The following is a 22,883-nucleotide window of genomic DNA, read 5'->3' as shown; positions in this document are numbered from 1 at the left end:
GGAGGGGGAGAAGAGGAAGGGAGGAAATACCCCCCCCCCACACACACACCATTTATTCTTGCTTTGTACCAAACTGAATAAAAATATAAAGCTCCGTGAAAGTTTAACTTCTTCAATCTAGTATGGCATGCTGGAGCAAATTCATACAGCTTACATCAAGTTTTTCCTGTAATATGTGCCCTTGGTATTGTATGCACTCCTTATGCACCATATGAGATGGAGGCTGACATGGTGAATCAACAACTCCAATGTGAACTTCTGGTGTGGCAATCACACCACATGCATACATAATAAAAGTGTGTCCCAGATCTGAAAAAGTTTGAAGATAAATGTTCTGTTTTTTGGTAAGTCATTATCTGTCATGGGTGCAGGGAGACAAGAGCATTCAAATTAATCACCACCACCATCCTACGGTGCCTGTAGCTACTTATCTCAATCCATCATAGCCTCTTTTCTGTGCAGTGTACTGACACTAAACAATTTGCGCACCCTGGTTCGAAACATTTTTTTCATTAGAACTATCATAAGCTGCAGAATGCCAGACTGGATCTGTCAGTCATATCAAGGTGATACTCCTAACCTGAAAAGAGCAACACAATTCATTTCAACCTTTCAAGAAAAAAAAGAGACTGGCTAATTGCTATGTTTTCTAACAGGGTTTAGCTAGGCTCTTTCAAACAGAAATGCAGTGGGTGGTTTTTGTTGTATTAATACAACTGCTCCCTATTCCTCAGCGACAGCAAGTCAGTATTTGCTTTTCTTGTTCAGGATAGTCAATTCATTCACCGTGGTAAAAAGCAGGTGTAGTAATTAAGTACAGCAAACTGTTGCCCTTTTTGTCCTACATAAACAGAGAGCACATATGCAGCAAAGTGCAGCGTGACAGCTTTATTTTTCCGACAGAACACTTTCTGCAAGCCTGTAAAATAAATGAGTAACTAAGCTTCCCAGTACAAGATGTTTATGATGCTATCATATTATATGAGATAAATAAAAGGTCCTATCACACCAGGTTGGGCAATAAATCAACTGTACACATAATAAAATGTACATAGAATATAGTTAATTGTGGCTTTTGTTTTGACTGGGATTATTCCTTGAAAAGCCGCCCATTGCTATTCATACGTAAGTGCATTGTTAATTTTGATTACAAAGGCTATATATTCTTCTGATAAGAGGATGACCAAAACTCGAGTATAAATTATTAAGTTCTTTTACATGTTTTTATACAGAAATCTTTGAACCAGCCCCAAAACTGTACAAATAAAAAAGAAATTGCTTTCATAGCCACCCATTAAAAGTACTGGAAATGGCTTTCAGGAAAATATGTCATTGATCAAAAGTAGCCTCAAAACATACACTGAAGATATTCAGATAATAAATATAGCCAGCAGGTCTCACCCACCTTTCCAGATTTATATATAAATTTCCATCAAGCCTAAAGATATGTTTGGTTTACAGGGCCCAGCACCAGGTGAGGTATCAGAGCCCCTAATCATATTAAATGTTCTGGAGTCCATATTGGCCTATTTATGAGATTTTTATTCTGCTCTCCCAAGGCAGCCCAGGGTAGCAAACAAGAGCAAAAGACTATGAATGTTAGCTTGTTAGGTCAAGGAAAGGGATAGAATAATTCTAAGTTTAGTCCCTGCAGAAGTTGGCTATTAATCATGCACCTCCCAAATGCTTCTCCCACTCTGCTCTCCACAAACGAAATACCCACCTACATAGGATGGCTGCCATATAGACACCACTTAAATTGCTCCTTACAACAGTGCAAAGAGTCAAAACTTTGTGTATAAGCTACAGTACAGCGCATGAACAGCTCACCATGCGTACAGCAGTGAAAAGCTCGTTCTACGCAACAGCAATCATAACACGTAAACCAGGCCTAAGAATTACTTGTTGAGCAGCAGTTCTCAAGTTGTATGCACCACTCTTGGGTGTGTACCTTGAATAGTGCTCTGTTCCCTTGAAACCCAGGAGCTTAGGTTAGTTAAAGGAAATGTATTTTGGCTAGCTTTCGAAAGCTATTCTAAGCAATTAGATCCAGGTTGTTTTCAGGAAAAACTACCCAACAGAGGCAGGAAAGGAACATGGTATATTAGAGGGTAGGGAGAAATCATCTCTATTCCCACATACTGTATCCCATTTGCAAATTGTTTTAACATATTATCTGCAGAGTACGCAATGCATTATTAATCCCACCTTTGAAAGATTCCCTCCCCCCTCTTGCCTAAATATAATTATTTGCTTAACAGCTCGTATAAAACTGCACTTTAGCATGCTATTGACTAGCGTAATCAGTCCAGACAGCTATGTCAGATGCAATAAAGGTTTACTATCCAATTCTAATAAACGAAACAGTGTTATGTGCTGTCCATGAAAAAGATATAATTAGATCTAATATAAGAACTGTGCAAGTTGCTTTTCATCTCTGCAAAGTACATTTCATGTCCTTAGTGCTGAAAATCAAAGTTTTGGGAATTGTAGCACCTTATGGGCCAACACTGGCATGCCAGTCAGAGGTTCCCCACATCTGGAGTATGGCATACAGGACTGTAACGGCTGGGGAGAATGACAGAAAATGGGGTTGGTTGCCTTGCACAAATGGAAGTGCTTTCCACTATCACAGCATACAGTTCATGGATCATTTGTGTGGCTGATCATGCTTACTTTGGTCACCATCACTGACAGATTCTTGCCCCTGGAGAATTTGTCAAGAGGGAATCCAGCTCTATGGTTGAAACAGCTATTAGGCTTGATGGGAGGGAGGAAGTTGTTCCCCAAGCCTCATTGTGAGAGGAGGGCATTTCCCTAACATGGGGTAGGATTAGCCTCTCCCTCTCCCTCTCCGATTATGACCTCTCTGCCCAAAAATTCCCCTGCGTGCCAGTTAGGTTTGAAAATAGCCTTCTATCAGCGCTTAAGAGTTTTTGGTGATTAAGTGGCATATTCACATTGTTAAATAAAATAAATAAAAATATATTTTGTCTCCAAAGCCCTGCCTCATATGAAAGAAATACAGCAATGCTGCAACTTTATCGCAGGAGGCAAAAACTATCACAGCAAAATTGTTCCAGTTCAAACAGAACAGATTGCCTAATTCCTAGCAGTCTTGGTGCCGTCATGTCTAAAAATACACATTCATGCCGTATTTTTTAATTAATGCGTTTGATCCACCAGTCTTTCAAATATTTTTCTTCCCATTTAGGTCACCACACAGTTCTCATGCTGTGAAAGATGGGAGAACGTGACATGAACTGAGTGCGAGTTACAGAATTTATGTAGGAGGGGTAGGATTCTTCATTTCGCCCACACACAAAGACTGCATAACCAAATTTGTGAAAATAAAGCTACTGCCTCCAATTGAATGTTCAAGCTGTTGGGTGGCAAGTCATAAAAGCCAGCTACTGTAAGTAATACGCAAGCAACAGGAGACTTCAAAGGGGACGGCAGGAGCCAAAGAAAGCACAATTAGTTTTTCATACAAACTGCTTGCGAATTTTAAATGATGGAATGGGTCAGGAAAGGGAGAGCTAACATTCAAAACAAAACATCCAACTGACCAAGCCGTCTTGCACATCCAGCCAAGAATACTATACTAGCTCTCTGGGTTCTAGCCAGCCTTTGTAACTCCAGTTTCAAGGTTAAGGTCACATTGTCCAAGGTACTGCTATGGCAACCTCTTCGGCAGTGGCACAGAAATCCTTTGAACAAGGGGCAAGCAAATGTGTTCAGCACAGTGACACTGAAAGCCTGCCAAAATGTCATGACCGATTTGCATATAATGTCCATAATTGACTCACTCCACAAATGCACCGGAGACCAAGTGTACCAGGTGGCCGTTTTGTACCTATTGCACAATATCACACTATCAGGGTCTCTTCTGCTCAAATAGAGAAAGGCTTCCATCCGAAAATACATTGTTACCCATATTAAGAGTTGGAAAACATTTCATCAGTCGACCAGCTCATCTTCACTGTCATTCCTTCAGTCTTCTACTGTAGGGATGGAAACTGCAGCTCTTGAGATTAGAAATGGATGAATCTCCCAATTCTGGTTTCTCTCAGGGTGTGGTTTCTCTCACTCAGCTTTTGTATGGGTGGAAGGTAGCTCATTGTAAGAGTTGCAAGAGCTGCTCCACCCTTTCCTCCAGCCCACTACCACCACCACTGGTTGACCTTGATGGAATCTAGCTCTCAGACTGAAAACACTTGACCATCAAGCTGTCAGCCAGTAAAATGGAGGCTGTGGTTGCCAATCCTAAGAGGTCTTAGAACCCAATAGTATCACAATAGTGCAAGCAGGTGGACTTAGGGGTCAGGATATGCAGTGGTAGTTGTTACTGATGCCATGAGGCTACTTGCTTCTGTGAGATCCTGGGATGAAGCAGACTCAGTGGCTTCCAGCTTATGGACAAACAAGAGAAGACATAGAAGTCCCACTGATATTTCTGCAGATCCCTGTATTATAGCAGCCTAGCAGAAGCAGTTTCTCCTCCTCCTTACTGCCACAGGAATACAGATGGGTAGAGTGAACACAGCTGCCACAAGCTTCAAAGCCCCAGCAGCAGCATTTCACAGTGTCTGTTATATAGAGAACATGGAACAAGTGGGCTTGTTTCCCTTGACCCAACAGTGCATGTGTGCATTGTGCATTTCCCTTGACCCAACAGTGCATGTGTGCATTGTGCAACAGTGCATGTGTGTTAACTTAGTGTAAGGGACAAAAGGTACAGAGACCCCCCTTCCATCCTGAGGAGTAGTTCCTCCACCAGCAGCAGCGCCAGTGGGGAGGGGGAAGAGTCCAGTGGGGAAGGAGGAAGTAGGGGACAGAGCTCTGGCAGGATAGCAGAGCCTCTGTTGCACGTGAGAGAGGAAGAGAGAGCGGGGGAAAGGGGGGGAAGCAAAACAGGGAAAGGAGACCCTCTTTCCCTCCGGTTCCGGAATTACGCAGGAGGAAACGCGGAAGGAGATTTGGGGTGCCCAGACTCTTATGTTGGAAGAAAACGCAGGAAGCGCCATTCCAGGGTTCTGACCCAGACTGAGAACATGTACCCTGTACAGCTCTAGCACTGTAAATAGCCTGCACACAATAAAAGCATGAAAAGGCAACGGTTTGGAGAGTCGTTACTCTAGAGTAGTCGCAGCGCCTCCTCTGTGACACTTAGCTACCAGAACCACCTTCCCATAAAACATTTCCTGAGTGGGAGAGAGTGTTGCACATGATTCTAAGCAGCTACTTTACTCGGATGTAGAAAACTTCATCTGGCTCTCCACTCAGTCACAGAGACGGAACATGAAGATGCACACATCAAAACAAGACAAGTCCCTTGTAGCATATATATATATATATATATATATACATATACATATACATATACATATACATATACCGTATATTTTTAAATGCATGCACTTAAAAGCTCATTTTAGTGCAGTGTTCATGCCATTTCATTTACCGTACCTGAATATAACAAACTGCCATGCTGCATGTTAATAAAAAAAAAGATACAAGACAAAAAAAAGTTAGCTTTAGAAAATTTCTGAAGAACAACCTGTGATACATTTTATACACAATACTGCTGAATTGAAACTTGTAAAAAAGGCTAATTATGTGTGCATACTAGCTGTGGCCCCAGTGGTAATCCCTTCTTCCCTAAACTGCCACTACAGGAGTTTCTGAAGAACCATTTTGTTCTGAGGGAAACAGAGAAACAGAAGAACTTCCTCCTTTTGTCTTTTCTGCCTTACTGTAACACTTACTGTCTTACTGATCTTCTGTAAACTGCTTTGTGGGGCCTACCAAATGGTAGATGAATTCATAAAGCAAATGCACAGGAGGTTTTGCATTTTCAGTTTTTAATAAGGGAATTGCGTAATTGAGGTCAGATTGTTGTACTTCAGGCCTTTTAAAGTTTGGTGCCATATGTCTGAAACTCTCAGAACTATGTGTGGGCACAATCTGCGTAGCCACAATTAAATCATTTCTGTCCTGCTGATTTTAAAGCATAGCCTGAACTCTTTGCCAGCATGTCATCGGGACAAACAAAGGTTCACCATTACTGAATTTGACCTTATACATGAAACTCACTTTATGACTGGACTGTGTCTCCTTTAAATGCATACCTCCTCTTTTTTTTGGACGCCAGGATCAATATTTTTCTTTCCTAGGCTATTAATGTTAATAACTTTAAAAGGCCCTTGAAAATATTCATACTGAATATTTTATCCTTCATGGTTTTTCTTTTATGGCACAAGCTGTCTTGAGAATTATATCTTGAAAGGCAGGGCCAAAATGTCTTTTAAAAAATAAAACTTATAATCTACTCCATGGGTAGGCAGACTAAGGCCTGGGGGCCAGATCCAGCCCAATCGCCTTCTAAATTGCCCGCGGATGGTCCGGTAATCAGCGTGTTTTTACATGAGTAGAATGTGTCGTTTTATTTAAAATGCATCTCTGGGTTATTTGAGAGGCATAGGAATTTGTTCATTCCCCCCCCCAAAAAAATAGTCCTGCCCCCCACAAGGTCTGAGGGACAGTGGACCAGCCCTCTGCTGAAAAAGTTTGCTGATTCCTGTACTCCTATGCATATTAACTTGGAAGCATGTCTCATTAAGTTCAGTGGATTTACTTCCTAGGAAGTATGGTTTGGATGCAGACCTAAGAAGTCCTCAAGTAGAAGAATCTGACCTAAATTTCAAAATTCTTTTTTAAAAACTGAAAATGAAAAAAAAACCTCCTGTTCAAGTATTGGACAGAGCCTGCAAAAACAAATAGAAGAAAACCATCTCAGAACAGCACTTGCCTGTCTCCTTCCCTTACATATATGTTTATAGAAACCACAAATATTTTTTTTCTTGTGCTAAACAGCATTTTCAAAATACTACAACAGTAAAATGGCATTTCAAAATAAGCTTACAGAGCGCCTAGATGACAGCACACAAACACACAAGGATACTTACGCCGTTTCTGGGAAACTGCTTGCAAACAGGCTGTTACAATATCACAGTTCTTCTGCACTTTGTGCAAAAGCCTGTCCTTTTGTTTCAGAAGGCGAAGCAATTTTGCCGACTGAACACAAATTCTGTAATTCAGCTCGCGTATTATAGTTGTCAACTCATTGGTATCTGTCAACAAACAGAGAATAAAATTAGCCTGCGCCGGCTGAAATCTGTAACCTGAGAACACATTTCTCCCTATGGAAAGCACCAGGGGTTTCGCCCCTAAAGGTTCTTATCCTGTAAACTGGGGGTGGAAAGTCGGAGTCAAATTTCCATCAGCCTCAGCCTGTGCACCCAATTATCAGGGAAGATGGCTGCTGGAGTCCAGCAATATCAGGAGGCTCAAAAAATTCCCCACCACTGCTATAAATGCATATTCTTGGGTAAATCCCCTGCCACACTCTTAAAGAGTTCATGTTGTGTTACACCTTAAGAGGTTTATAGTAAATGATGGATAACAAGCTATTTATTATCAGGTCAATACTTTGCTCAAGACTACCCCCAAGGTAATGTATAGCAGTAAATCCACAAATTAAAGCAATGGAAATCAGTAAAATAATTGAATTATTAAGAGACAATAATCACAACTGTGTGAGAATTTCATCTGCAGTTTTATATACCCATGAACTTGAGAACACGTTTTCCAAATTATTTTACTAAATTGTTCAGGCTCCTTAGTATACTATAAGTATCTCCTTCAGAAGGATTTAGCTATTGGCAATGTTTGACTAAAGTAAGCCAGTTTGGTGTGGCAGTTACATTGTTAGATTAAGACCTGGGAGACCAAAATTCAAATCCCCACTCAGCCATGAAGCTCACCTTGGGCCAGTCATTCACTCTCAGTCTAACCTACCTCACAGGGTTGTTGTGGGTATAAAATTGGGAGGAAGAATAACCATGTAAATCACATTGAGCTCCTTAGGGGAAAGTTGGGATATAAATGTAATACAAACATACATATTTCATTTCCTATTCTTTCCCCATGACAAGTTCATTTGGCATCATAAGGACTTTGTAAAAAGCCCATACTGTATTTTTCATTAGCTGCAAATATTTAATATATATGGTTTGCTGGTAACTTAGCTTCTTAGATTAGAAATCTTTGAACATAAATTCACCTGCAAAGAAAATTGTAATCTTTAAAACAGCCATTTTATTTGCATAGCATGCACCCTCTAGTGGGCAAAAGCAGGTAAAAGAAATCAGCATTTAAGTTAACAGCTGCTTGCCATTCATGAAATTAGCTAAAACAAATAAAGAAGGTTATATCTGTAATCAGTAACAGTGGACAACCCTTAACCCTTTGAGAAAGAACACAGCAGAGAACAGGGAGGATGGCATTGAACAGGGATATTATCTGCATGCAGAACGTAGGAACTGTATTGTGATGTTAACAGACATTGTAGTATGGACCTCACTGAAATGGCCCTTTAAAATTTCAGTACTGGGATATCGTTCAATGTAATGACAAGAGACTTATTTAAAAGAGTACTTATCCTACACAACTGGTGCTGATGACCAGAGAAAGAAAACCAGAGGTAGAGTTTCAGGTGCTATGGGGAAACTTGATTGAACACACCCACTGAGAGAATGATCATAATATTTATATACGGTAGTGCTTTTTCAGTGTTCAAAATGTTTCACACAAGCTGTCTCAGTTGAGTTTACAACGAGCTTATAGGGTATGTCACCATTATGCTGCCCATATTGTAAATACAGCATGCTGAGAGCACAAAGCCACCGAATATTAGAATCCCACTCTTTCCGGCTGAAAAGACTCCATGAGCAGGTTATGAAAGGTTGATAAATAGACTTACAAATCTAAAAATACAGTACATAAAATGAAGACAAGGGAGGGAGGGAAGAGATGAAAGCTTTAAGCAAGTGAAAAGGTAGATCACCAGAGAGAAGGACAAAGCAGGCAAGCTGAGAATCTGTGGATCAGAGTTTGGTGTGTTGCAGAAAAATGTCACTTTAACCAATAAAATTATTATTTTTAAAATAAAATTAAGTCAACAGATCAACATTCAGTTGTCGTAGTAGCTGGTAGATCACAGTTTTTAACTCTTATCATGGCAGTATTTTCTAATGAACCAGGAGTGCCACGCATCACCAGTAATCAGGACAAAACATCTGTAAGGTAATGGCCAACTGCAATCTATTAATTCCTGTTATAGATATTCACATGCAGGACAATAAAATAAATATGCTTTTAGGAAACTACTGTCCATAATAAAGCTATGAACAGATCAGAGTAGGCAATACTAGGCTAGAGTGACATATGATCTTACTCAGAGGCAGCGTCCTATCAGCATATGAGGCAGATTGTGTCTCTACCCAACTCAGTACTGTCCACTCTGACTGGCAGCATCTCTCCAAGGCAATGCTGCACCTTGCTGTGCAATGTATTTTAAAAGGCCACATTTTCAACCTGGACCACTACTATTGAAAGATTACCCTTCTTTTAAAAATTGTACGGCTCTCACAGCAATTGAATTCATAACCCTGGCATTATTAACACCACATGCTATAACTATCTGAGCAAATGAGCCAGGTTCAGATGACCCATGGAGACTGTCGGGGGCTCCCAAGCCTTAAATTAGGAATCCTAGCACAAAGGCCCAAGACAGGCTTGAGTCCTTCTCTCAATCCCTCCCCTCAGAGTGATGGAACGGCACAACAGAAGCTATGGCTAACTGTCCAGAAACAGTTAATGCTTCGGGACCAAAGCAAAAGAGATGGTACATCATAACATCTTTCTCAGAACCTAGCTGAATTAGGAAACAATTATGAAAACCATATTGGCCTGTTTAATTGCTGTTGCAGAGGAAACAGATTTTACCCTCTCCTAGAACTGTCTCTTTTAGAGTCTTAGGTCAGCATAAATTTGCATTAGCAATCTCTGTAAACTGTTTTAGCATATTAGCTTCTCTAGCTTAACAAAAGTGCCAAGTTTGTTGCTGATTAAGTATAGATCTGGGACGCAGGTGGCACTGTGGGTTAGACCACAGAGCCTAGGGCTTGCGAATCAGAAGGTCGGCGGTTCAAATCCCTGCAATGGGGTGAGCTCCCATTGCTCGGTCCCAGCTCCTGCCAACCTAGCAGTTCGAAAGCACGTCAAAGTGCAAGTAGATAAATAGGTACCGCTACAAGCGGGAAGGTAAACGGTGTTTCCGTGCACTGCTCTGGTTCGCCAAAAGTGGCTTTGTCATGCTGGCCACATGACCTGGAAGCGAGATGAGCACCGCAACCCCAGAGTCGGTCACGACTGGACCTAATGGTCAGGGGTCCCCCCCTTTACCTTTAAGTATAGATCTACTTTGCCCTTCTGAAAAACAGAAGCTGGGAATCTAGCTTAGGGAGTTTATGTGGTACTGTAAGAGGTATAAACAGAAAAGGTGAGGGTATGAGATGACAGAGAAGCAGAGGCATATGTAACCTGTTGAGGTAAGAAAAAATGTGCTGATATGCACCCAGCATTAACATCTAAACACCTAAGATGAACATGAAGGGCTATAAAAGTTTCAGTTTAACAACCTATGACAATATGCCAAAATTGCAAGCAAGGATGTCATAGCAATTTACAGTCAAGGCGTAAGATCATCCCTGCTGGTAAATATTTACTTACTTAACATCAGTATTCAGGACATTAAGAAAAGAAATTGATAGGTTGATTCCTCACTGTTCTATTTTTTATTAAGACTTCCCTTATTTTGCTTGCTTCATCATCCATGGCTATTCTGTGGTCATCCTTGATTGAATGTACAGTACCGTAGCTAAAGTGGCTGCAGCACAAATTTAGGTCCCAGTTTTAGAATACAACCACAGCAAATCTTCAGTAAGACTTGTCAACGGAAAAAGCAGCAGGAAACATGAGATGGGAGTATCCTTTTCCGCTAACAATCTGTCATAAACCTGCATGGGAGGTAAGTTTGTGAAATGTGCACCCACTAGTGTTGTTTTTGGGAAAGCAAACATGAAAAAGGGCTCCAAAAGAATGACGAGTAAGGAAAAGAGGAAAGAAGACTGTTTGGTTAGCTGAAAGTAAACAGGATTTTAAAAAATGGGACATGGAAGCAGATATGAGACACAGTCAGAAAAATCCTGAGGACAAATAGGAAGAGAGGAAAGTCTTGAGCAGTCCTAATTCAGTCGAAGAAGAGGGATGGAGATGAATGCAACAGGCGCACACACGGAGCCCAGTATATCTTAATCAAGGCTTTTTTTCAGGTGGAGCTGACGGGAGCTCTGGCACCTTTCAGGTAGGCGCCATTGCCATTCCAAGAGAACAAGGGAGAAGATCATGCTGAGCCCTGGCACCTCTTTTTCTAGAAAAATGGCACTGCTTAGAATATATGAGTAACAAAATCACCCTGCAAGGACAACCTTGCCAACTCTTTTCACTTTCTTGGCAGTGCTCTCGTACAAATAAACAGAAAGCCGACCGGTGCAGTGCAGCATTCCCCGCCCGCACCACGGAGATGCAGAGCAGGACCTCATCACCTGTTGACTTTCTGGCTGCCAGGAAGAAGCAGGGAACACCCCCAGGGCAGGGTCCATCCTTGCCCGACCCTTTTACCTTTCTGCGCCAGGTACGTCCTCTGGTGCCGCTGGCCCGGCCTTCGCCGCAGCTCCTGCAGGAAGCGTGACTCGGCGCTACTGCCCCTGCCGCCGGGGAAGGCGTCGGAGCCGGCGGACGCCTCGGTGGAGCTGTCCACGCTGTCGCGGTGGCGGGCGCGCCCAACGCTGTACAGCTCGGTCAGGAGGCCGTTCACCAGCGAGGAGGCGCGGCTGCGCGACAGCGCCTCCTCGCTTTCCTCCCCTTCTTCTTCCTCCGCCGGGCTGTCCGCGCTGCTGCACCCCCCGGCCCGGCCCGGCTGCTCCACGGGGTCGCCCAGGTCCACCTCGGCGAGCTCCATTTCCCTCGCCCGAGCAGGAGCAGCCTCGCGGTGCTCACTCGCGCCTCTGCCAGGCGGCTGAGGGTGGCGCGCGGCGAGCCGCCTAAGCGGTGGCACATCACAGGGCCAGAGTTCCGGGTCCGGCCCATTGTCCTCGAGACGACGGGGGTGGGGGGAAGAGGAGGGAAAAAGAAACTCCCTTTTGTAAAGGAGGCTTTGCGCAGGTCACATTCATCGGTGTCCCCTGGAGAATGGAACGCGCCGTCCTGTTACGTTCTGCAGCAGGTCTGTGGCTTCCAAGCTCCCCCGCGCGGTGCACCTGCTGCTGCTGCTGCTGCCGCCGTCGCCAGCCAATGGGGTCTCCCCAAATCACCGCTCTGGCGCGAACTTCCCAGGGAAAGAAATGGCTTACGGAGGAAGTGTTCGTCGAGTTTGGTTTTTGTCAATTTAAGGGTTCCAGTCCGTTTTTGTGGTTTGCTTCTTGGGTCGCCAGTGTTGGCATCCCAGCATTCAGGGTCAAAACCCTACCAAGGTGGCTGAAAGTCACATTCAAGCACGTGTTTGAAAGCGCGATTTATTTACGTATATATATGCCACTACTGCGCCCCCTGTTTTGTTAGCCCAAAAATGGGAAACGAGCGAAGAATGGCAACTTAAGCTGATGGAATATACGCAGCTTGCAGACTTAACACAGAATAAGAGAACAAGAAGAACATACGTTTAGAGAAGATAGGAAAGCGTTTATTGAAAATATGGGGGAAATTGTGTACATTTGAAAACGCTGGCAGCATTAAGATAAATTCAACAGTGTAAATAAGTTTTGATGGATGTAATAATGGAATACTGAATGGTTTAGTTTATGTAAAATATGCAGGAATTTATGTTATGCAAAATGAACCATGGAAAGAGAAGAAGGGGAGTTGTTGATATTTTAAGGTTGTTTAAATGAATATTCTAAAATGTAAAACAGAAAATTTAATAAAAATTATAGAAAAAGGGAAAGAAAGCGCAATAAAGAGTTTGGACTGACTAGGAAAGCATCTGTCCGGATCCTTCCTACAAGATATAGGTGATGGCAGGTGGCCGCAGGGAGGTGAGGGGTCCAACTGCAATAGACCTGGAGGTCATTGTTGCCTGCCTCCAATTCTCTTCTGGAATTTAGAGCAAAGCATAGGAGCCAAATCCAAGGAGCCAAGGTCTTACCCAATAAAATATTTGAGAGGGCTGGGCTCCTCTCCCCCTCCAAAGTTTTGGGCATTGCCATTCAAAGTCTGTGTGTGCGCCTTGTGATCAATTATTTGGGATGGGGCGTACCTGTCCGTCCCCATATTTTATTCAAGTTGGCATCCCTTGAAATTAGTAAATTAGTACAGCCAAAACCCAGGATGATCATGTTACTGCTCCTTCCTTCTGGTATGAATTGTCATGGTGTTTGTCTCTTAGAACTGTCTCAGTTAAAAAGTTAAAAGCTGTCCCAAACAGGATCGGAAAACAGCAGTGGCAAAATTGCCAAAAGTGTGTGTGAGAGAGACTGCAATCCTAACTCCACTTTCTTGGGAGCCCCGTTGAATTGAATAGGACTTATTTCTTAGTAAATATGGTTAGGCTTCTGCTATCATTGTTTCTTTATTATTAGTATGCCAACTGACAATAATATTTCATGTATCTTATGAGTAAGGCCGTCGTTCTCAAAAGTTAACAGTGATGCTGAAGTTTCACAAGCATACCTCCTCATCACAATGCTGCAGTGATTTTTTTTAAAAAAAGCTATGCCTGGTGAATATTGTCCTGCATGACAACTCCCAAAGAATCTTAACTCTGTTTCTTTTGGGAGTATGGGCCAGTGATTAAGGCAGATTTCTGCTAAAATGTCCTGCCATCCTTAATTCACATGTGACACTGAAGTTCTCTCTTTAGACCTCAGTTATGTCAGCACAGGAGTATTAATAGCCTTCCTTGCAAAGTTGGATGACATACTAATCACTTTATAAACATAGGGAGAGCCCTGCTGGATTAGACCAATGTTTCACCTTGTCCAGGCCAACCAGTTTCTCTGGGATCCCACAAATAGGACCTGAAGGCAACAGTTCTAGCATAATAGCAGTGGAGGTGAGCCTTTGACCCCAAATTAAACCCATCAAGCCTTTGGCCTGCGGCATGATTTGGTTCAAACAATGTCCGTGTGTCCATCACCTGACATCATGTTACTGCAGATGCTGGACACAGTGGACAGCTTAAACTGCAGCATCAAATTGAAAAGGAAAAACTAGGAACACATTCTAAGTGTGCTCTTGAGTTTTCCTTTGCAACCTCTAGTAAAATCCAGGGCTTTTTCAATCGGCACCTTTTTCTGTTGCCTCTGTGGACAGAAAAAAATACCACATTCAGAAAGTGCTGAGTTGCAACTGGAAAGGGAGAATCAGGAGCACACTAGGTGTGAAGCTGAACTGTCAAAGTGCCCCATGGAGAACAGGCCAGTTCTGTATTCAGCCTTTTGGCTGGATCTACTTCCCCACCCGTGAATTAAAAGGGAGAGAAAATAATTCCACCCACTTTCTCCCATACAGGACATAATTCGATAATCCTCTACTGTGTCACCCCTTCCAGTATGTGTGGCACAATTATTTCGAAGCAAGTCCTACCATATCCAAAGTAAGCAATGTCTAGAGCTCCCTCTCTAGAAAATGTGTTTAGGATAACAGCCTGTCTCACCTTCGCAGCCTCCCTAATCTTATTTTGGTGCTGACTGTTCAGGCAGCAGAGGGCGCCTCAACATCTTGAATTGAAGACAACTTCAATTCAACCACAGCCAGCATTGCACATTTTAAAGATTGCTTGGGCAATGTCAAGATCAGAAGCTGGGGCTTCCAGCCAAGCCTGAGCACAATTAAATTAAGCGTTGGCTAAGCTTTCTGACTGTCAAAGATAATTGTGCTGTTTATGTGTGACAAAATGGCTGCCCTAAATGCACCAAATGATGAGCAGGAACACTGCAGGCAGCTATTTGCAGTGTTTACCTTTCTGAACCATTCCTATTTTTTTCATTTAGTCTTATTCTAGTAAGTCGTGCACAGTGCCGCTTTCAAAGTGTTGTTTCAGGCCTATTTCTCAATGCTAGCAGTATCAATTATAATGACCAACAGCCTATCCTGTCTACTCAGAAGCAACCTCCAAATCCCCACTGAAGTAGAGCTTATTTCTGAGTAAAAATAATAATAATTCCTTCCAGTAGTACCTTAGAGACAGACCAGCTAAGTTTGTCATTGGTATGAGCTTTCACATGCATGCACACAAAAGCTCATACCAGTGACAAACTTAGTTGGTCTCTAAGGTGCTACTGGAAGGAATTTTTTTATTTTGTTTCTACTACAGCAGAGCAACACGGCTACCTACCTGTAACTAGAATTATTTCTGAGTAGTCATCCATACGATTGCACTGTTGGAAATCAGCAATGGTGCTTTTGTAGTCACCAGGGGGGGAAAACATGCCTTTTAATCTTCACATAGCTGCCGTTTTATCTAGCACTGTATAGATTATATATATAAAAAGAGAGACTTTTGCTTCCAGCGTTGCAGGGGTCCCTTAACAGCTCTGCCATTCTGTGACTCAAGCTCGGCGGCCAAGAGGCGGGAGCAGCAAAGGGCCAGTGGGCGGGGCTTGAGGCCTGCCGTCACCGCAGCCGTAGAAGCGCCGCGGGAGGCCTGTCGGTCACGTGGCCCGGGCTCCTTTCGCTTCCCCAGCCTCTTCTCGGCGTACTTAAAAAGGGGGCGGGGAGAATGGAACGGGGAAGCGCGCGCGCCTCTCTCTCGTGACAGCCCAGCCCGGCTCGCCTCTCCCCCTCGGCGCTCCAGCTCCGGTGCAAGGATGGCGCGCGCCGCTGCTGCTTCTGCTTCTGCCTGGACACTCTGTTTCCTGCTTTTGTCGTCGGCCCTCGCTTTGGCCGCCGCCGCCCGGGCGCGGAAGCCCAATGTGGTGTTAATCCTGACCGACGACCAGGACACCTATCTGGGCGGAATGGTAACGCCGCGCCTCCCTTGGGAAGTAGTGGGCGGGTGTGTGTGTGGATTTGGGGCCTGCGCGCGCGGAAAAGAGTTTTTTGGGGGAGGGGTCTCTTCAATGGGAGAGAAGAGGCCGAAGAGCCGAGACCCGGGAGGGAAATGGCTACGGCCGCCTTTGAAGAAGAAGGCGGCTTGCCCTTCTCCCAACCCTCGACGTAGCGTACGTGCCTGGAGGGGAGGGGAACCGGAACCTGCTTATCTCCTCGGTGCCAGAGGAGCCAACTCCTAGGGAGCCGAGGTCCCTTCGCCCCCCCTCTAAAATATAAGAGGGTCCGGGCCCCTCCAAAGTTGATGGGCATTGCTATTCAAGTGGTGTGCAAGCACTGCATCATGTGATCGGGTGTGCAGGGCGGGGCTTACCTGGGGTCTTACCGCCCCCCAAAAAATATTTTTTTCAAGTTGGCACCAGCTCTTGGTGCCATCCAGTGCCTGATTTACGTATAAGCTAAGCAAGCTATAGCTTGGAGCTTCACTCTCTTGGGGAGAGTGGATCTATTAGGTTCATAAATTACCATATAGCATATATTCGAACACAAAAAACAGTGACAATTTTTGGTTGACAAAGGACAGCTGGACATATAGAGGGCCCTATTACCTTCAGTAGCTTAGGGCCTCATCAAATCTAAATCCGGCCCAGGTGCCATCCGATTAGAAGCCAGGCTAAGGCTGCAGTCCTGTGCATGCTTTGGCAGGTGTGAGTTCGAGGTAACAAGTTGAGTCATAGGATTGTATTGGCAAGGCTGGAATGCCCAAGGAGCAGTTGGAATCCACTGGGGTGGAGGGTTAAGTGAGGTGTGAAGGGCAATATATCTTGGCTTTCTCATGCTTGTAAAGAGAAGAAGCCCCACTATTCTGTAGTGGGGAAGTGTGCCAGAAAGGCCCTTGGGTGTGAAGTAGTTCAGGAAAGGGCTGTTGAGTCTTTTGGCTTTGGAAGTGGGGAGAATTGGTTGTGTGCATCTGACACGTGGTGCAGGATGGTCCAACCTTTGGTTTTCCCTCCCACAAATGCTGAGAAAGAGGGGGCATGTGGTGGTTTACTAGAAGTTAATGTTGGGTGTGGCAGTGGAAGTACACAACTGGATCATCTCCATCTGAGAATGGACATGTTCAGGTTTTGCCGGCACATTCCTTATGGCCAGGTTGTGTAAACTGACCTTTCTCTACGGCAATTAAGCTAATGCATTTATCATAGGTTGCATAAGAACACATTGCGAGCCTATTCAGTGAAACAGATTTTTCTACATTTGAGAAATGATCTGGGGTTTGTTTGTTTGTTTGTTTGTTTGTTTGTTTGTTTGTTTGTTTCCAGTTACGGCAATGTATTGAACAGGTTACAACAGCACATCACTTCCATTAGTGAAATAGCACTGGGTGTAGGAATGCTCTTCCTTGTTAGGATTCAGCAAGAACATGAAGCAATACACTCCTTGGCCTTTTCTACATGGGCAAAGCTAACTTTTTGTTAGACTAGGCCTCAAAAATGACCATGGCTGTTTTCTTCTTCTGCTGCTGCTTCTCCCATCAGACCAGCGGGCACATTTTGGCTTTTTAGACAGTGCTGTGGGTGCCGGTCACAAAAGGGCTGCCATGTGGCTGTGGCATAACAAATTTTCTGCTGTTGTTTGGGGGGAGGGAGCATAGCATAACTCAGAATAGAGGTGGGGTCATTTCTGCCCCCCCCCCGGACAACTTCATACTTGCTGCAGGAAGTCACCTGTGTTCTGCTGGTTGTGATTGATTTCTCTCTTGCCACACTCACAATAATGCTCTTGCTATCTAATAACAGGGACCATTTCCCAGGTTCAGGAAAAGTACACAAGATGGCCGCACCACTGTCTCTACTGCATACTCACTGCATACATACAGCCTGCAACCACATCTCTCACACAGACTCGTGTACTTCACGACCACAAACTTCTTAATTTTTGCCCATGTGAATTGCTCTCTTAGAGAGACACACAGCATAGGTGAGCACAGCAACGTTCAGAAAAGGCCCTCCACAGGTGGGCCATTTACAATTACTGTAAAAACAAAGACATGTGCGCGCACACACACACACACGGGCCATCAGCCTGGCATCCACAGGCAGTCCCTTCAGAATAAGAGGGAGAGTATCTATGAGCTATGGAACCATGTGCTAGTAGAAATAATTGCTGGATTCTAGAATGAAGGGGGGGGCTTTTTAAGGAACTGATAAGACATTTAAGGAACTGATACTGGTAAAACATTCTTACTCACTTTCCAGCACTCACAAACTTGCTCATCATCTGCTCTCAGAAGGTTGTGGTCTCTCCTTCCTTTAAGCAGAGGTTGGATGGCCATCTGTCATGGATGCTTTAGTTGATTCTTGCATTGCAGGAGGTTGGGCTAGATGACCCTTGGGACCCTTCTAACTCAGCAATTCTGTAATTCTATGCCCATATGTGGTGCTTTGTTTTGTTTCCTTTCGGGAAAGAATACCATTGTTGAGCTTATTTAATTTGTTTTTATATTTTTTATGCATTGTTGTAAGTAGCCATGTGTATTTGGACAGAGATGTGTTTAGTAAATAAGGTACAGTATTGCTTATATTTAGCAATAAGTGCTGGTTTCCCTTTTAAGTTGCAAGTCTGAAAGTTTCCTTTTAGTATATAGTGGACGCTCGGGTTGCGAACATGATCCGTGTGGGAGGCACGTTCGCAACCCGCAGCATTTGCAACCCACAGCGCCTTGTCTGCACACATGCGGGTCGCAATTCGGCGCTTATGCGCAAAACGCAATTTAGCATTTCGGCGCGAGCGCCGAAACCCAGAAGTGTCTGTAACCCGATGTATGACTGTAATAATAAATGAAATACTAACAGCTAGAATTTGTTTTGGTACTGTACTATTAAGTTGGTATTGGGTGTTAACAATCATTGAAATTGGTTACTTAAGTAGCAAATCCATCATTGAAATTATTTACTTAAGTAACAAGCCCCATTAAGTAACAAGTGCAGTCCTCTGTGTATTTAATCAAAGTAAGGCCTACTGCAGGGGTCCCCAGACTTACCGGGCTTCGGGCCGGAGGGCAGGGGAGTGCGCGCGCAGCGGGCTGGAGGGCGGGGGAGTGCGCGCCCGTGCTCATGCGCACACTCACACGGTCGGAAAAAAATCGCCGGAAATCGCTTGTGCGCATGCGTATGGGCCTCCCCCGACCCGGAAGTGCATCGGAAATGACCTCTTCTGGGGTCATACGCATGCGCACAAAGGATTTTCGGCTATTTTTTGCCGATTTTGAATATCGTCGCCGCGCGCCGTAAGAGCAGGCGGCGGCAGCGGGCGGCGGGGGTCGTCGCGGGCCGGATTGGGAGGCCAATTGGGCCGCATCCGGCCCGGGGGGCCGTAGTCTGGGGACCCCTGGCCTACTGTGTTCAGTGGGGCTTACATATTCCCTTCTTGTGTGTTCAGGTTTGCAAACATAAACAACTCAATCTTCCTGTGGAGTCATATTATAGTAGCAGGTCTTTATACGTATTTCCTTTCTTTCAGACACCGCTGAAAAAGACCAATGCTCTTATTGCAGAGATGGGGATAACCTTCTCAAATGCAGTAAGTACCGAATCAGGCTGTGCTGTTGAAAATACTGCCATTTTTACCGCTGAGTTTATTGTATTGTTCTCACAAGAAAACCTAAAAAGGGAAGAAGAAATGGACCCAAGGGATGAATCAACACATGGTTTATTAAAGGCATAGTGAGACCTGGCAGAACTGTTACCTTGGTTAACTGGTACCTTGGTGATCCCTGTTTCTCCATGATGTAGCATTCGGGTGGTGACTTTTGCTGTTTCTTGGATACATTTTTTCCTCGTTTCAAAATGGACATCAGAGCTAGAGAGAATTTAGAGGAGAGCAATTTTAAGTCAACTGGGAGTTGGAGCATCTTTCCTATGAAGAAGAGTCATTCTCAAACAGACGGGGCTACCACCTGAGTGCTACAAAGTACAGAAAGTGGCTGGTGATGCCACCTTAGTCTTCTCTGGTATTGCTCTATGTTTTCCATCTTTTGTTTTCAACCAGAGGGACAGCGTAATCAAGCCGTAATGTTTCCCAGAATCCCGGTTTGTTTTCTAACTGGAAACGCAACAGAGTGGTCTGTCAGCTCCTAGTTGGGATTCAGCATTGCCATGTTATTATCTCTGATTTCCATCTGTTTCAAAGTCTACTTGATAATTTTTACTTTAATGATGGACAACCTGTGTCTATATGCTAGAGCCCCCTTCCCGCTGTCAGGAATGGCTGTGGTGGTACTTTGACTATAAACAAAGGTTGATATCTGATTTGAGTCTTTGTCAGCTTTAGATTACTTTCAGTTTCTGCAGCCTGAAGATGTGCACAGGAGTCCTGAAGGGGTCGGGTCAGTTACTTGCATTGTGATCCTTGCGCTGCATGGCTGGTTTAAGGTGGCCAGCCCTGGGGTGGCCTGGGTAGAAGAGACTGAATATCTCCCTAGGCGAGGTGTAATGACACTGAGTTTAAAGGAAGAGGTTGTTATGAAAAAGCCCTACCATTCTAGTCAACTACACTTTGAAGCATCACATTCTGGGGCAGGATATTTCAGCATGCATGGTGGCAACCCAATTCGAAGCTTTTCTGGGTCCCTTTCAGTCTGACTCATAACATGGTTTCTGGACAAAACAGCTTTGATCCCCCCCAGTAGAAAATCTGCACCAGGAGCTCGTTGAAAAGTATCTCCCTTTTGCCGGATTCCTCAGTGACTTCTGATACCATCAGCTATGGTATCCTTTTCAACTGTTAGGCAGGTATGAGATTTGGAAGCAGATTTCTGGTGGTTCCCGCCCTTTCGAGTGCAAAGGCGTGTGTGGATTTCTACTTGACATCTTGATGTTTGGCTTCTGCAATTTAACATCTACATGAAACTGCCGCCTTGAATATATCAATGATACGGTAGTCTTAACACTCGCTGCATGGGGCTGCCTTTGAAAAGCCTCAGTGAGGCCAAAGGGCTTCTGAAACAATCAACTATTCAAATGATTGCTTTTCATGAGGCTGTTGTATACTACCATGGGCAATTTAGAAGTTAAGTTGAAGAGGCAAGAAATATACTGCTCTTCAGCTAGGCAAGTAACCATTTCTTTGTTCCCTGCCAATAAGATGCAGGTCTTTCTAATTTGCTTGCAGGTTAGTTTCAGGTGAATAGTGTAAAGATTTTAAAGGGAGTTGCATACTAAACATTTTATAGACGGAAATCTCGAGTGTTATTAGTTATATGGTAGGTATTTCTGACAATATGCAACTTGATTTTCTCACCGTGCTCTTTTAACTTCTTCAGTATGTGCCCAGTGCATTGTGCTGTCCCAGTAGAGCAAGCATCCTGACGGGAAAATATCCACACAACCACCACGTTGTCAATAACACACTGGAGGGAAACTGCAGTAGCAAATCCTGGCAGAAGATTCAGGAACCATTTACCTTTCCTGCCATCCTCAAGTCCATGTGCGGCTACCAGACGTTCTTTGCTGGGAAATATTTGAATGAGGTACAGTTTTGTGTGTACTGTGCATATATAGCTTGCACGAATTATCTGTCTTAAAATGCTTCTGCATGTATCGAGACTTTACTAAAAAAAATTCAAAAGTAGCAGTTTGTGTGAAAGGGTGGTTAGGATATGCAGTGAGCAGGAGTAGTTTGTTAAGCATAATAAAGCTGGCTTTTACTGCATACAGATGTCTGCTCTGAAACGCTTGAATTACAGCTCCCGCTGCATTAGCCACCTGTGGTGCCACAAGACTTCTTCCCCCTCTTCACTCCTTGTGTGCCCCCGCCAAACTGTCTAGAGCAGTTTTGTCCTGGGATGAAGGAAGAAGAGAGGAAATCTTGTCGCACAGGCTGAAGTCCTAATGGGACACAACCCATTTTCTGTATGAGTGAACCTGAAACTATAAGCAAGCCCTTCCCATACCCTTGTTTAAAACTCAGCATGGTTCCCAGGATAAGATGAATTTGGAACCCTACTCAAGTCCTCAGGCAATAGCCATCTATAGGTTAGACCAGCCTTTCTCAACCTTGAATCCACAGGTGGTGTCGGGCTACAACTCCCGTCTTCTCTGACTCCTCATCCTGATAGCTAGGGATGATGGGTGTTGTAGTCCAACAACTTCTGGGGACCCAAGGTTGAGAAAGGCTAGGTCAAATGAAGGCTTTTCTGGTTGGGATAATTATAATACTAATGACTTGCTTAATGTTGGATTCTTTTCATTTTCAGTATGGAGCAGAAGATGCAGGAGGAATTGGTCATGTTCCTCCTGGATGGAGTTTTTGGTATGCATTGGTAAGTGTCTGTTAAAAATCTACAGTTCGCTTTATATGTTTTACCATCGTATAATATGCCAAGCTCTAATTCTTGAATCTGGGAAGATGGAGGCCCTTCAGAAGTAAAAATAATTAACATGGAACCTTACAGCCTTTCACATTGGCCTTTTATTCCTGCCATCATTCTAGCACACCATCTGCAGACCTGTTTATAGTACTTCATAATATTAAGGAGTGAAGAAGAAGAAGAAGAAGAAGAAGAAGAAAAAGAAGAAACACTAACCCTGAAAGTAAACTGATCAATCAGTGAAGTAGAATTCCCAGAGTCGTAGCATGGTGGCCACTAGTGGGAGTTTAGCAGAGAAAGTTCTCTCAACTCGGATTGGAGTAAATTTCTGGATTATCTCAAAAGGCACTGTAAAATGGTATATGGAGATATTGTATGGAAGGAAAAAAGCGCATTAATCAGATCTTAACAAACAAAACCAAAAACGAATGTACGGGGGAAGTCTAGTTCGGCAGAACAGACTTATTGGATTGCTTATCTTGTATTTGTAACTTGGGGATTTGTGAATATGGTTTATGTTTTACTTGTTTATGTCTAAGTTGTTGTAAGAGAAAATAATAAA

At 43.8% G+C, this 22,883-nt stretch overlaps 2 protein-coding genes across 3 annotated transcripts in view; one reads left to right on the top strand and one right to left on the bottom strand.

The window, feature by feature from the left end:
- Window positions 1-12,061, bottom strand: part of TBC1D30 (TBC1 domain family member 30) — a 50,000-nt gene extending 37,939 nt beyond the window's left edge. Inside the window, exons 1-2 of one of the 2 annotated variants that reach the window (XM_035127406.2) lie at window positions 11,587-12,061; window positions 6,969-7,133 (exon numbers count right to left, since the gene is read on the bottom strand). In XM_035127406.2, the coding sequence (XP_034983297.2) occupies window positions 6,969-7,133; window positions 11,587-11,926 (505 nt within the window). In that variant the 5' untranslated portion in view covers window positions 11,927-12,061. The remainder of the gene's footprint in view (window positions 1-6,968; window positions 7,134-11,586) is intronic. The other variant, XM_035127405.2, reaches the window with a different exon arrangement.
- Window positions 12,062-15,656: 3,595 nt separating this feature from the next.
- Window positions 15,657-22,883, top strand: part of GNS (glucosamine (N-acetyl)-6-sulfatase) — a 28,641-nt gene continuing 21,414 nt past the window's right edge. The window contains exons 1-4 of the mRNA XM_035126654.2: window positions 15,657-15,923; window positions 19,474-19,533; window positions 21,275-21,481; window positions 22,208-22,273. Of these exons, the coding sequence (XP_034982545.1) occupies window positions 15,771-15,923; window positions 19,474-19,533; window positions 21,275-21,481; window positions 22,208-22,273 (486 nt within the window). The 5' untranslated portion in view covers window positions 15,657-15,770. The remainder of the gene's footprint in view (window positions 15,924-19,473; window positions 19,534-21,274; window positions 21,482-22,207; window positions 22,274-22,883) is intronic.

This window comes from Zootoca vivipara, chromosome 10, assembly GCF_963506605.1.
Source record: "Zootoca vivipara chromosome 10, rZooViv1.1, whole genome shotgun sequence".
Classification (NCBI taxonomy): domain Eukaryota; kingdom Metazoa; phylum Chordata; class Lepidosauria; order Squamata; family Lacertidae; genus Zootoca; species Zootoca vivipara.
The sequence above is the reverse complement of the archived record's forward strand: the minus strand, read 5'-3'. Positions and strand labels throughout refer to the sequence as shown.